We start from the raw sequence: 16509 nt of genomic DNA, 5'->3' as shown, positions 1-16509 counted from the left end.
TCAGGACCAAAGTAAACGCAATAAATAAAAGCTTCAGCCAGGGAGGTAGACTCTAATATAGATGTGTAGGAAGGTCGGATAGCCCTTCACTACACGGCAGCGTGTCGTGATGAGGCGCAATTGTCCGCACTACTCCTGGGCGCGGGGGCGGCGAGGGGTGCGCGGGACGCAGCCGGGCATACATTGGCCCACTATCGTGCTGCTCGCACTCAGCTCACGCTGCCCGCTGCTGTCGACATGCCGACGCGACCCGGTAAGTCTGTAACTACCAAAATATTTATGAAAAAATTTGCGTGCAACTAGATTTACTTATTGAACTTTGAATAGACGTTTTCACTAAAACTTTATTTTACACTTATAATAAATTAGTTCAAAGTGGTTGAATTGTTTTTACAATGTGAATTTCTTGTAAATATACACCGATTTAAAAATGTTGATAAAGATATAAATAAATAATTAAAATATATAGTTAGTTTAAGTTTTAATTTAATTTAATAGCATTTTTACAGTTTATATTAAATAAATGAATTTGACAGTGAATTTTTAAATGGAAATCTATGTGTAGCTGTGGCAAAATTTTACGGAATTTATTTATTTTACTGAATATCTTTTTAGAATGGTGATCGTACTCCTGCCATCCAAACTGCAACAATCTAAATTTTGTACTAACTATCCTATCTTAAAACATATAATGGTTATAACATCTCCATGCCTCCACAATATTAAATTGTTATTTTACTGGTTAATGGCACTGAAAAAACGAAAGACTCTCATATTTTTATCATTTTCAGCATTAGGTACACCACACCACAAATAATTAACTAACAGTTAAACTAACCTTTTTCTTCAATAAAGTTCCATAAAGAATTCGTTACTATTAATCGTTAAAGTTCCACAATAATGTTCCAAATAACAAATCCAAATTTCAAGTAGTTATACCAATTTGATATTTTTGTACATCAATATTTCTCTCAAATTCTTAATTTTTAAACAAAACCTATTATTTGGAATCCAAATCTATTCAAAATAAAAATATGACGCAAGAAACTTTATCACCAGTTAGTTGCGTGTGACACAAAGTGACCACTTATATAAGCTTCCCTTACAACCTGCCAATTAAGGCCCTATATTACTGTAATGCCCTATTGTAATCCCATATTTCTAAGTATAAGCTATAATATAGCTAAAGATGGAATACATAATATTTACAAAAAAGGTTCAAACATTTACAAAAGGGGAAAAAACATTGATCATTACTCAATAAATATAATAAGTAATATTTAATTTGAATGTGTTGTGTGAAGGTGTAAAAGTGAGGGTGTGTACTTGAAGGTGTGTATGTGTGATTGTATAGATAGGAACAAAGTTGTAAAATGAAAAAGGTAACTAGGATACTAAGTAATTTCATATACAAATATATATAAATATCAAATTAAAGCTAATTTTTCTATTTGACGATTTAAACATAGTTATTATGTATTTAGTGTAAATGTTTCAAAAACATCTAAACGTTACATTAATTCATCTAATTAGACTGAAGAGGCAGAGGCATTTTACGATTATTTCACTGTTTAAACTATTGCAATATATTCTGCAATAATTGCAGACGACACAGTAACCGAAAACTACGATAGCATATTTTGACGAGTGTCTAGAACGTAATAATAGATCGCCACTCTTTTTGGGCAAATATGATGATGAAATAGATATTATCATTATTTATTTGTTTTTAAACTGTCGCATTAACTATTATGATTATTTGTTAGAATTACAAACAAAACTAAAACTATGTTTATGGTGGTATGGTTTATGTCATTTTAGTAGAATTGACAGAGAAGTTTAACATAAATTTCAAATAGACATTATGATTACAACAGGCATCTAAAACCCTGCTTGGTTTTTGATGAAAAAACTAGTGTTTGTGCGAAATATTTAGAGAGCTCCGCTCCTGCATAAAATGTTAAAAAAAAGTCATACATACAACAGTGTTAACCAAATTGTGAAAAGAACGAAATCTTACTTCATAAATAAATTAATTTCTATTTTTGACAACTCTAATTTTCAGTTATTCAACAACTTCAATAACTGAAAATTGCCTCATAGAATTTTTCAATTATTCGAAATTACGATTTCTTAGCTATGATATATATACTGTTTTATACGGATCGATAATTTTAATGTATGTCATCCAATTAACATCCTTTGGACTAGAATTATGATCTAAAGCCTACTAAATGCAAAATGCAACTTCTTTATAGACATAGATTTAAAGAGAATTTATTATTAGATACAGAGAGAGCTATATTTAGCTGACGATTGCTTAAAGCCTTCGACACATTTAATTATTTAAATAATTTAACAAATAGCTGTGTCGTAGGCGCGCTGTAACTTGTTCGCAGATGCGCGCGCCACTCACATTGCCCACACGCAGTATCGATAAACATATTAAGATACTGCTGGACACACATGAGCCGTAATATCCATTATTTGTTATGAAATTATACATACATTGTGTAAATTATGCTTATGTTCATTTCGTAGCTACGTTTAACTAATCAAATTGCTGTTAAGTTGTTGTAGTAATAGAAAAAAGGGAAAACAAATATAAATACGTTTTACGTCAGTAAAGCAAGTGCAAACAATTCTTTAAAACTTAAGACCACTCAATATGATATAAATTCCTTAAAAAACTTATCCCTAAGAAATTAGTGCATCCTCTTTGAACTCTCTATTATAGGGAGAACACTTATCCAACTTATTTTGGAATAAGTTAATAAGTGTTTATCTCGAAATAATAATAATAATATACCGTTTCTAGATACTAGCACTACTACGGGACGTCATGCATATTTCTAGATATATATCCTTATTTATTATCAGATCATATTTAGAAAATAGCTATTTTACTCAGGCATAACGAGCACTCTAAATTATGGGAGAATTTATGAAAGAGTTCTAGTCGTTTTTAACCTAATTCCTTACAAACATATAAATGTAAGTAAACTTTCAGAAGAATTGTGATAAGTTAATAATTTAATACACTGTTTTTCGACATTGAACGTAAAATTGCGATATGATGTTTTAAGAAATCACATTAACCTCACAGCTGTTAGGTGTTATAACCCCAAAACGTTCGACGTACACAAATAAAAGGCTTGGCTTCAAGGTGGGGTGAAATCGCGTGGTCATGTACATTTTTACACTAGCCCCACCTTATTTGGGCCATTCTTTCATACCTAATTACTTAAAACCAGAAAGTATATGACATGTTATTTAATTACTAATTGAATGCGATAACATTATCATGAAATCACTTCAGAGTGTTTCAGTGTTACGCTAATCTTCAACGATTTTGAATACACGCCAACTTGTTGCTTCTACATTTACTTTCGATTCGGATTAATATGAGTATTGTCTTGTGATTTTATATGAATTATATAAATAACAATATGATAACGCAAATTAATTGTTATTTATACATTGGGTCACGGCAAAGATTACTCTATGCTTAAAGCCGTCTATGATTAAAACTTTAGTAGTTTTTCTTAACCCAGGAAGAGTAAAAAAATCAACCCATTCTATGCTATTAATAGATGAGCAGCTTATTACGTTCAACACACACACAACTGGAGGCTGTACAAAAGAAATTTTTACGTATTTTAAATTGTCGCATGAACGGTGGTAGGGCTAAATACAACGAACTTTAAAAAAATATAATTTACTTTCTTTGAGTACTAGGCGTAGTTTGATAGATTGTGTTATTATAAGAAAAATATGTGTACATGAATTAATTTGTTCAAATCTTCTCGAACTCAAAAGATTCAATATTCCTGCCAGATCTCTACGCTCGTACAGAACCTTTAACCTTCCGACTGCCAGAACCAACATTGGGTTCCGTGAGCCTCTTCACAGGATGTGTTCTACTCTTGATTCTACTACTAATATCGATCTTTTTTCGCACTCCTCTACTGCTTCATTTAAGAATAGGTTAAAACAACTATTCCAGTAGTAAACCTTGTATCTTTCTTCTTATTTTGGCTACTAGTATATCTGTCGTTATACCGATCTATAAACTTTGTATTGTCTACTTAAATGTTCTGCTGTCATGTCACGTTTTGTTTTGCTTTATATCCTTTTTTTGTCAGTGAAACTTTTTGGATATATCCAATGCTTTAATTCTTATGTTTATATTTCTTTTCTGACTTCTACTTTTAGAGATGTATCTGTTTGTTTCCCAAATGAAACATAGTCCATCTTCTAAAATAATTGGTATCTAATCTGTTTTTGTAATAAAAAGCAATTCTATACTAGTCGTTGAATCATTAAAATCCTACTAATAATCTTAGATTTTAGTAGATATGTATATTCATTACCAATGGTTTAGAAATCGATTTTTTTATATTTTTCAATTTCCTTATACGTATGCATATTTACGTGGACTTTGTTATACACTTATGAACATCAATAAAGAAATACATATTAAATGCTTCTAAATTTACATTTACTGCTAGTTCTCAAATCAAGGGCGTTGAACGGACGAGAAGAACTGGCAATAAAGTCTCCGCCACTCTTTGTAATCATCCCCAAGTCTTTGTTTTACACTATTTTTGTAAGAAACTGCAACCATTACACCATGTTATACTAGCTACTAACCGTTCCCCAATAAATAAATAAACTCATTTAAAAAGTAACACGGTAGGTTTTTAATAGATCGATAAAGCATGACTGCCGGAATTAGTCACTGAACTTTATTGTAGTGAGGAACGTAATTATAATTGACATGTCCTACATACACACGGATCGATGTTTGTGTGTCATTAAACATTAATAAATGTCTATCATTAAACCTATTTGGATCTTATATGGTTTGTCTATGTTTAAGAGAACCCGTTTTCCAAATTCCAAATTCAATCGCGTTTCCTAAATTATACACATGAAACTTTTTTGTTGTGTCCTTTTTTGTGTTTGCTTTAATCTTTAAAAGTATGTCGTTTCCTGCTGATGTTTGAATTGCATATAAATTTTGATGCGCCAGTCTGTTCCTTGTAAGCGATATAGAATTTATCTTCTTATCTGACCCGCATGAGGGTATCTGTTACTCCTATAAATGTTATATCTCCTATGTAACTCCTGTATGTAATACAAAACAATATTGGATAATTTTTTGTTTCCCACTTGGATTTTTTGTTTCACTGTCCTATGCTTGTATCAATTGAACTAACCGGGAAAAAACTTTATTGTCAGTTAAATCGTTCCTTAGATTCATGATTCGTTTTTTTTTAAATCAAACGTTTAAAGATTAAGTATCATCAGCGCTTTCAAATGAAACTATAACCATTCTTACTAAACCATTATCAGTCCCATTAATCTACACCATTTCTATTTTAGACCCACCACAACCCATTTACGCACCAGCCAATAACTCCCATGTCTCCTATCGACAGCCGATTTGCCTTGAACTTTTATATCGATTCGATTTTCTAGAAAAATTCTTTACAATTTACTATTCATTGGTCATACGATGTTTAATGTTTAACTTCACGTGACTCATAGATTTTTGTAACATTATTATTGTTTGCTATGTAAACACATTTATATATCAAGACAAGGTGACTTATTTATTTTATTTATAATAAGTAAATAAAATGAAACGAAATTTTTAAACATCTTTATTATGAACCACTAAAACTTCGAATCATTTAATTCTAAATTAAGCTTCGTTCGAACTAATTTTTGAATAGATGTATAATTGGTAAGAAAATCTAAAATTAATTAATAATTTATTTATTTTCGTGTATTAATTTCACTAACATTATTCTTAAATTAATTTCTAAAAAAAGTTCCATGATTACAGGTTTGGTAATAAAGCGGCATAATATTCGAATATGGTGTCACGAATGCGACATGGGGCGCCTCCAGCGCGTGATATGGGAGGGTCAGGGCTCCAGGCTTCTCAGCGAAGTATCAAGCCAGCCAATTGTGAAGAAGTTCTTGGAAACCGTGCCATATATGATGGTAAGACCTACAAAAACCTACAAGACCGAAAACGTCCGTATTTTTTATTATTTAAGGCAGTTCGCCTATGAAGGCTTACGTTTAGTGTTTACAATATGTATAAATAAATATTTGTATACCTATATACAACAATAATTATAATTTTACTTATAATACGATTAGGATACTAAAATGCTGATAATTGATTATTTATTAAGTACGTTAATGTATAAGATCGTGATAAAATATTTTTAAATTATTCGAGTCCTTCACAAGATTTAAAATAAAATATGATTACGTGAGGTGCTTAATTAATCTTTATGGAAAAAGTTACTTATATTTTCTATTTACAGAATACAATTAAGGATATACACAATGCAGTGATTCAAAACGATTTGGAGAATGTTATTAGATTAACAAGTAGCCCTGTACCGCCGCAGATTTTATCTAGCAAGGATCCAAATAACATGACTGTATTTCATAAAGTATGTTTAATATGAACTATGTATACATTAATGAGTATTTCATATTGTCTAAAATGTTAAACACTTATGTATTATTAGCCAGCCAAAATATGCGCCGGGACTTGTATTGCTATATTGAATGAACTTTTGACACTTGCGGCTTGAGGCTGTCGCTGTCATTATAAAAATGCGTTTTCATTCTAAAATTGATTTACAATATTCCTTAGAAAGAAAGCAATTGTGCATGTAATTAAATATTTTAGGCAGCTGGATTAGGACACTGTGGTATTTTAAATTACATAGTCGAAAGATATCCACAAGGTTTAAACGAAACGGACAACGAAGGTCGCACTCCTTTACACTACGCTGCTATTGTGAAAGATGATAAACACACATTCAAAACAATTATTGATTTTGGCGCAGATGAAGGCGCTGTTGATAATGTGAGTAACTGTAATAGCACCGTTCCTCTAAACGTATCACGTAACAACATGAAACGAATAATATAAACAATTAATATATTGTTTCAGAGAAATAAAACCCCTGCTTATTACTTGAATAGACCTCAGGAGATAGATAAACACAATCTAAAGGTTTTGCCCGAAGCACCCAGAACACCATCAAGTGTTTATCCAGCGTCATGGGATTGGAAAATTTTAGATACGGACTACACAGCTGAACTAAATAAGAAACCTAGAAGAAAGAACTTCAAAACTTCATCTGAAAACATTTCTTCTAAAAATACGCTTTCTGAAAGTACAGAAAATTTGAATAATATGAAAAATAGTAGCACTCATGAAATGATAAACAGTTTACCAGAATTAAATGATAAACATGAAACCATACAAGAAGAAAAAATAAATAACATAACTGAAAATATTGTTTTACAAGAAAATGAACAGGTAAGCAGTGCATGTATCATAATCATAATTTAATTCATTTGCATTGCTTCATAACCATCTGCATGATTATTTTTTTCCGTTGTAGGTTTCTGAAAGCGTTGACCACGAAGCATGTTTTGGAGAAAATCAAGACTACAAAGAAAATACTAGTGATGGTAATAAGATTGAAGATACTTTGAAAGAACGAGTCACGAGTAACGGTGAATCACGACCGAATAGTCAAAATGGGCTGGATCGCCAAAATGACCATACTAATTTAGAACAACCAGAGAAAGAAGAAAATTTAGAAAATAATATTGAAGAAGTTAATGATTTAAATACCGCTGTAGATAAATCAGAGCCTATATTTATCAGCGAGGTTTTAAATCGGGAATCAACTCCACTGCCAGTACTGCCAGCCTCACCAATATTTAAAAGTACTGATAATGCTGATACTGATGACAAAATCAACCAAGAAGATAACACAGAAAATGATTCTTGTACACAAGTAGATATAATAGAAAATAAAAATTCCGATAACATGCCTGAAAGTACTCATTCTCAGGAAGGTAATGTTGAAAAGCATGATGATGATCATATATCACAAAACGATATGGAAAGAAATCAACCAAATAACAGTTTTGAGGACGTTAATGTTGTCCATACGGAAGCAGAAAATGATAAACTTCTAAATGTAAATGGAGCTACTGAGCTCCAAAATAAAACGAAATACGATCATTCCGATGAAGAGGTTACGACAGTTTCGGATGATGAAGGTAATACAAAAGTTGATACCATTGAAGACGATGACGATGTACAAGTGCAGGATAACACACAAACAGAACACAATGACACATTTCTTCAAAAGGAACTACACAAAAATGGGAGTGCAATCAGGAGTGACAGAGTTCCTTCTGGCACCTCACATGAAATCTAAACATATTTTTTCTTAGAATTAATTACAAAGGGTCCCTACTTGTTTATTATTTTTGTTTTACAACTTAAGGAAACAATGGACGTAATAGTCAAGAAAGTCTCATAGAGGGTATTGTGAGTAGCGAAGCGGAAAAAGACTCGCAAGATGCTAGTGTAATAAAGGGAAATTCCATACACGGCGACCTTCTCGTTATTGTAAGTAAAATACTATTTATTAGGATATAGAGCAGTTAAAAGGTAACAACCAAATAATAATGTGTTGTTTACGAAAGCATCCTTGTAGCACTATTGTAGTCACAACACCCTATAATTTGCGAGCTTCTTAGAATGTACTGTTTCAAACGTAGAATGCTACTGCCTTATATCTGTGATATACCGTTTATCGACTTAGTTATTTCAGTGTACTTTATTTAACAGGATAATCAAATAGACCCAGAAGTAACTGAATTAATAAACACAGTTAATTTGGAAATGTTAGCGACTTTAGTACTGAATGGAGAAGGATCAAGACTTATCGGCAGATATTCAGAGAATTTAGAACTGCAAGCGTTTTTGGAAAATGTACCATCTTATATGGTAAGAATGTATGAATACTATACAAATAAAACGAAAGAATTTTTTTACACGAAAGCGAAACTGGCGTCGAAGTCATTTGACAAATTTTACTGATATTGATTAATATACTTTTGATCAGTATTAGTTAGGATCTAAAAATCAATCAATTGTTCTAGCACAAAATTAATAAAGTACACTTAGCAGCTAAAGAAGGTAATATAAGAGAACTTCAAGCGGCACTAGACAGGAGGAAATTTGCCATAGCTCGTGATCCCATTTCGGCAAATGGAGCCACACCTCTACATGTAGCCACTGTATTCGGGAAAACAAATATTATTAAATATTTAGGAGGAAGGTAAGCTACAAACGAGGTTTTACGAATCGATAAACATATCAATAATTTAATATGTCATTGTGTTTGTTCTTAAGATTTCCTGAAACATTATCAGCAGTGGATTTTGAAGGACGCACAGCCTTACACTACGCAGCTGTTTTACCAGATAATGGCCATTACTATAATCTATTACAACAACTTGGTTCAAATTCTAAGGACTTAGATGATGTAAGATTTTATACTATATAAAACTTACAAAATTATTTCTAACAAAATTTATTCCTCATCTACGATCTCTACTACAGAATGGAAGATCCGCAGATGATTACTACAGAAACCCAAGCTTATTACCGTTTAATCAGCTTTTAAGTGATTTTGGTATAAGTGACGATAAGATCAAAGAAATGTTCTCAGATCAAGGTAAGTTTTCATTAGAAATATATTATGAAATCATAATTTTTACCTCATTTCTTATTTATATTTTTCTATTATATCGTGGGTAGTGCCAGATGATCGCGTCTCAAGTCGACGAAATCTGGACATCCCGGAAGTTCTAGACACATTAGATCGATGTTACCATCTTCTGACATCAGCTAAATCAACACGTACGCCATCATCAGCGTCATCCAATAAGGCAACACCACCACTGGTTCTTGGAAGGTTCTTAAAGAGATCAATATTTGAATCAATTAAATATCGCATTACAAAACTTGACCATGATCTTTTCGATGTTATTTGGCCAGCTGTTAAAAAAATTCCAGAAACACGAAATGTAATACAAACAGTTGAGGAAGATTTTCCTGGTGGTGTAACAGCACTTGATTATTATGTCTATGATGTGTTCAATGAATTTTTGACACCATTAATTAAGGATCTACATAATATAAATATCTCGTATGAGCTTCCTTTTCATCCACCATCCGACTTTATTAAAAAATCATCTGTACTAACTGCAGCACCTGAACCGTTAGTTGAATTAAACGTCGATGTACACGACGAATTTGTCCTTTCTGGAAATATAGAGTGTTCAAGAAATGTCGAGGGATTTGAATTACCTCTAAATATTAAAATTGGTAAACTAGAAAGCATTGAAAAGATTATAACCACGATATTGATGAACACAGAGTTTTCAAAAGTCGTTGAACAATTAAATCCTGAATCTAATCAAAAAGGTGGTAGTTATTACACCCTAAACGAGGTCTTGGAAAAACCATCCGAAGTCTGTGCTCTTTTAGCTGCATCGGGGTTGCTAATTGCTCTTTGCGAACGTGAAGAAATTGATGATTTTAATCGCTTACATGGTAAACATTGGCCATACGGACGTGGAGTGTATCTAAGTGACGATAAAACCGTTGCTGTGTGGATTAATGTTCACGACCATATCAGAGTTTTAGTTTCCACTCCTACAGATACCCCAGGGGAAATAGGTCTAGCTTTTAGCAAGATATCCTTTATCATGAAATATCTTCACGATAAACTAGACTTTGTTTTGCATGAGAAACTTGGTCATTTATCTAGTCGACCAACATTTTTAGGTGCGGGAATCCGGTTAAGTCTTATTATAAACTTCCCTGGTCTATCCAGAGATGGTGATAATATAAAACATCTATGCGCAATGAGGGGCTTACAATACCGGGAGACTCTGAGCACTGGAATAGCTAGAATCAGTAACTACCAATGTTTGGGTGTTACTGAAACAGTCTGTTTTAATGATTTCGCTACAGCGACATCAAATCTTCTTCATCTCGAAAGAGATTTATCATTACACAATTCAGCTCAAATTGCGACAATGCTTAGCAATATATTTAGAAGAAAAAGAAGTAGTCTTGCAAATATAGATATAGATGAAAAACATTAACTTTAAAAGCAACATATTTTAGAGTAGGATGGTCCTATTAATTAAAAGTTAGTTTATAGTTATTACTTTTGGAAAGGCATAGGTGTATTGAAGTATTAGTCATGGAGGTCTACATAGCTTAGGTCAGTACTACATATTAAATATTTAACATTGTGAGTGGCGTGTTTCTGAACACTTCAGGACGACGTGTTTGCTAAACGATCACGCTTTTACACGAAGTAGTATAAAGCTTAAACAAAGCTTAACGCACTCACTATAGCACAGGACACCTTTGTCTTTCCAATCGAGCTTTGTTTAGTAAGTACAAACGAATAAACGGCAAATGCGAAGGCGAAAAAATTTATAAAGTTTTGTTTTATATAAATAATCACGATACATGGTTTAAAAAACAACATAAAAGCCTATATTAACTTAATTAGTTTTGAACTTCCGCTATTCCTCAGTGAGGTTTCATGAATAAAACACCTGCCAACGGCATTATTACGCCGAAGGCCACGTTGAATAATTGATCTATTTACAGGCGTTAATCACGCGAGTAATGGCCAGTTGGGCATTCCCATCTTTCAAACAGAAGAAGGCAGATACCTCGCAAAGTGTAAGAGTAGATAAATACTATGGAGAGCTTTCATGCTTTTGATAAAGCGGAAGTTGATGTGGAAACTGTGTTTTCAGCTCTCGGCGATCCTTTGATAAAAGGTCTAACCGAAGTGGCTAATGTTAAGCCGAAGGATCCGATCGCGTTTCTCGCAACCTTTTTGCATAATTTCCCCGATCACGAAAAGCCTCAATTAGGTACTCAGGTACGTTAATAGTTAATCGTTTAGCAAATGCATTTGTTATTGCTAACTGTGAAACGATTATGTACTCGCTCGTACTCGTAATATAAGGAGTTATTTATTTGTTTGTATTCAATAAAACTATACAACTCCATTCTCAACGGACTGAAATGAAACATGTATATATGTTTATTTTCGAGATCGTTACAAATAAGTTAATTTAAAATAAATTATATTTCAATATTCTGCCTTACCTTTTCATAAACGGAAACATAACTTATATGGTTGATAGTTCGAGTCTCAATTCGTCGATTGTTGTTCGAATTGATCCCGAATCTATTTGTTTGGTTAATTGTAACTATGAGTTTAATTTTACAAAGAGATTTCAACTATTACGAAGTCGTGACCACACTGGTGTACATCTTCACCTACCTTTACAGTTGATAATAAAAACAATATCTCTAAAACTTTTCATAACACTTTCGTTTTAGGAATCAAACACGTTGATAACAAACGAGCCTCCTGAGTACGAGAACCAAACAGGACCAGATGAATTAATAAAACCGTATAGTAATGTACCAAGCACAAGAAACCGACCTAGTGGGCCCATTGAAGTTATAACTGTCGATCCTCAACAGGCAGCCAGTCCCGATGCACCGGAAGTGGCTCCAAGCAGTGCTGAGAGAGTAGGTTTATTGTAAAGGATAGGCCAATATGAGTTAATATATTAAGGGACTAATTCAAGGAAATAAAATGAATGAATGAATAATGTTGATGTATATAAAAATGTCTAAGGTCTAAAATCTTAATTATATATTGATATTTAAAAAGGTCAACATTACTAGGGGGTAGATTAAAAAGTATTCTACTAGGTTATACAAATGACAAGCTACTACAATAGTTTCATTACATTATATCGGATTGAATTGCATTAGTTTATCCAAAATTAATTGTCATAAATTTATAAAAAACGCGTTTTAAACTTGCTTGACCAATATATGTATGTATATTGGTCATATAGCTTTATATAAACAGTATGAGGATATATCGTCTACTTCATCGTATCGAACTAAGCGCCACTGGATTATTATTTATTATAAGTGTAGTTTATGTTTTGAATAATAATCTAAGCATAAAGTTATATATAGAAGGATACTATTTGATACCTTCTTCGGTCCTTGTGTCTTTGTAGTTTGTAACATGGACTAAAGTTCTTATCTTCTCTTTTTTTTATTCATATTACTTCAAGAAAATGTTTAACGTCCAATATAACCTGGAGTCTAGTTCAAGAAAGATGCCACTGTATTATGTAATAACGGCCCCGTCTTGCCTCTAATTATATTGTTAATAAGATAGAATAACACCTAGAATAAGGGGGCCTACGGAACAGCTATAAAAGTCAGAGTCCGGTGGTCTGGACTCAGTGTCGTAGCCCATGCAAGTATGCCCAATTTGGAGGTCGCATCTCCCAGGAAGACATCCACTGGAAGTAGTTTCCACATCTCTCACCTGGAGAAGCGGACTGTGTAATACTTGCAGTAATATTAAAGTCGCTCGCTTAATAACACTTTATAGAACTGTATAATACATTTACTATGTACGTGATGTTATATTATTTTGTGTATTGTTAGGATGAACACGGCCAATCAATGCTGCACTTTGCAGCTGCGCGAACGCATACAAACAATGCTTTATTTCAACTATTACAAGAGACTGATGTTAGTATTGGCTATCGCGATGAGTTGTATAGAACGGCGAGAGATATATCTATACAGGCTAATGTTTTGGAAAATACTGGGGAAATTGATCGCTTCGTACTACACTTGGCTGCTAGAGGTAATATATTTTATAAACTATGGTTCAAGTATTTGTTTAATACATTCAACTATTTTTATTTTAAATTATAACATTATTGTCTGGTGTAACACACAAAATACAGTAATAGTTAAGTAGTACAATAATAAAACAATAATGTTTCTCATACAAATAGAAAACAATGTTAAAATTAGTATTTGTTTTCTATTAATCAGTTAACGCAGCGTTGGTTTGGTTAGAGTTCTATAAAACAAAAACATATTACAAAAAAAGAGAAAAAATACGAAATACTTTACTTATAATGAAGAATGGTGAATGAAGCTGTATCGAATGTGAATCATGAAGGAATAAAATCTTGTCCAAAGCGGTTTACATTTCTAACTTCAAATTGTTCCTCAGGGAACACTGATAAAATAATGGAGCTGCTCCTCCAAGGATATGACCACATATTGGACGTAGTTGATGAGGAAGGAGTTCCCATTAATGAGGTGATCTCACAACGGGGTGACAGTGAAATATCCAGTCTAATGGCTTCAATACCTACGTTTGAGGTAACTTACTCAAGACAAGCGAACAAAGCTACGAACACCGTAGTATATTAAAATGAAAACCATTGAAGCAATTGTTTTAAGAATCTTTTTCAAACTATAAGAAACTAAACCATCTCATATTACGTGGCAAAAACGTGCGCACTGGGCGTGTTGTGTCTGTGACATACATATACATATATTAGATATAACAATAGTTTAAATTACTGTCCCAAGATTAAGGCGTTACAGAAACGATTGTTTTTCACATACTCCTCCCTCTCTATCTAGAGCCGACTATTAAGCGGAATACTTCTTAAAAGGATATAAAATACTACAACAATTGGCGTTTTGAGTGCTTTCAATTGCACTGCAACACATCCAGTTGAGCATGATGTACAGAACCGAGCGGTAACGCAAGTTCGGCTCTGTACATCGAGAGCAAACGTCGTATATGGCGAGAGGTATTTGCTACCGCGGCTAATAAATACATAAATATAAATACATAGTTATTACATAGACTATCGTTAACCAACATAAAAATAAACAACTTCTTTTATGCGTTTGTCGCGTTCCTAAACAAGACTGCTATGGTTACATTTATACAAACCACAGCGGTTTTCTAATGTAAGATATTATGAATTTATAATATTATTATTCTGTAAAGTAAAAAAAATAAAAATATATATATTATTGTCAGGGAAATACTATATCTGGTTTATCAAGAAGTTTTATTTGAATTACATTATAATTATGTTTAAGTTGTATTACAGCAAGGTTACCACAGTTGTTATTCATTTTACTTAAAAATTAATAGGAGGCCCGAGAACGACTCAATGTTGCTGTTAGACGCGGCGATTTATCAGAAGTACGTGAAATCCTCTCAGCGGAAGGCGGAAAGACACTTGCGCGTGCGCAGAATTCGTATGGCAGGACACCGTTACATGTAGCTGTGTTAGCGCAGAATGAGGAAATCGTTGGATACTTGGCGGAAAATTTTCCAGAGCTTTTGAAAATCGGAGATAATGTAAGTTGTTTTATAACTTTTCAGGTATGGTACTGATCTCCGTGCAACCTGGTCAAGATTCGATTCTTGGCGAAATAAATAAACATAGAACGCAAAAATATGTCTATTTTAGTCCCTAGAGCGGTGTTTCCCAATATTTTTTCGGCCATGCCCGCCTTTCTAAAATGCCTTATGTTGTATTCTCTTATATAGAGATATTTAAAATACATATTAACCTTTTACCAATGAAATTGAACCCCTGTGGGGCGTGGTTCCCACGTTGGGAAACACTGCCCTGGAGGGTTAAGCTCCTCAACAACAATCGGGTGTAGTGGTCTCGAAACTTATGACGTGACCCAGAGGCTGTATGTTATTACTGACCAATATCTCAAAGCAAAGGATGATAAGACCAAGTAAGAAATACAACAAAAACTCTAAACGTCACCGTTTAACACAACATGTATTATTTTATAATATTAATTAATGCTTTTAGATATTAATAAATAAAATATATTCAACAAATATCATATATTTTATAAATATTTAGATTAACCTCTTTCTCAACTAACATTTATCGAAATAATTAATTCACTGAAAACTTTATTTAATTGAAACATATTCTTTGTATTTTTATAGTTAGAACGCACACCATTACATTGCGCGATGGGTGTAGAAAAAATGGAATCACTCAGTCGAATATTAACAAGAGCTGGGGCCAAACGCGTACTGAAGGACCTAAAGGGCCGACAACCTACCTACTACTACATGAACAAATCTGACATACTGAGACTTAAGGAAGAGGAAGAAATGTATTAAAAAACAGAGGAAGCTTACAACGTAACTTTATGTAGTTTACACCAGAATGAGTTCTATCGAAGTTTGCAGTGATGTGACAAAATGTCTAAATTATGTTAAAATCGGAATTACTGTTGATTTCATAGTAACCTTGCTGGTCTTTGGATGTGGTGAACTAGTCTTTTTTTTATTTTGAGGAATAAATATTATTCGTTATCATTTATAGCTGTGTCCACGACTACGTCTTCTTATCAAAAAAAACAGACGCAAAATATGCCTGCTTTTGCTTACATTTTGGTACTAAACTGCGCCGTTAGGTGGTTTCGAGATAAAAAAGACTAAACTAAAAATTTGTTAAACAAATTCTTTAGTGATTACATCGTCGTAAAATATAATATATTCAACATACATACTTAAATATGTATGTATGTCGTATGCACTTATAATGTAGACTCACAGGAACAAACAAAAATTGTTTATTGTAGTAAAAATTTTAGTATTTTTCAATATATTTAGTAATATATTAGGGACCCTGTACTACTTAATCTTCTTAGAATATTAAATAAAA

General features: G+C 32.8%; 2 protein-coding genes across 2 annotated transcripts; both read left to right on the top strand.

Moving 5' to 3' along the window:
* Window positions 1–167: 167 nt before the first annotated feature.
* LOC123709556 lies at window positions 168–16471 on the top strand. The gene is made up of 19 exons (XM_045660961.1): window positions 168–253; window positions 5855–6015; window positions 6348–6479; window positions 6722–6901; window positions 6989–7360; window positions 7446–8265; window positions 8346–8470; window positions 8693–8851; window positions 9007–9185; window positions 9260–9392; window positions 9470–9584; window positions 9668–9752; window positions 11541–11617; window positions 11695–11822; window positions 12290–12484; window positions 13430–13634; window positions 14013–14164; window positions 14958–15167; window positions 15783–16471. The coding sequence occupies exons 1-19, from the start codon at window positions 238–240 to the stop codon at window positions 15960–15962; spliced, it is 3624 nt and encodes a 1207-aa protein (XP_045516917.1). The 5' UTR covers window positions 168–237; the 3' UTR covers window positions 15963–16471.
* Window positions 9817–11022, top strand: LOC123710465 (arginine kinase; the record flags this gene model as incomplete). Its single annotated transcript, XM_045662370.1, has 1 exon — window positions 9817–11022. A coding segment is annotated over one exon (1206 nt), but the record flags the coding sequence as incomplete, so codon positions are not given.
* Window positions 16472–16509: the final 38 nt, after the last annotated feature.

Source organism: Pieris brassicae, chromosome 5 (assembly GCF_905147105.1).
Source record: "Pieris brassicae chromosome 5, ilPieBrab1.1, whole genome shotgun sequence".
Lineage (NCBI taxonomy): Eukaryota > Metazoa > Arthropoda > Insecta > Lepidoptera > Pieridae > Pieris > Pieris brassicae.
Note: the sequence above shows the minus strand (reverse complement) of the source record. Positions and strands in the feature narration are given on the sequence as shown.

Excerpts from the sequence above, each read along its gene's own strand:
- LOC123709556 (XM_045660961.1), top strand. Across the intron at positions 9,585-9,667 it reads AGAAATGTTCTCAGATCAAG|TGCCAGATGATCGCGTCTCA; the intron begins GTAAGTTTTCAT and ends TATCGTGGGTAG. Across the intron at positions 11,618-11,694 it reads AGGCAGATACCTCGCAAAGT|CTCTCGGCGATCCTTTGATA; the intron begins GTAAGAGTAGAT and ends CTGTGTTTTCAG.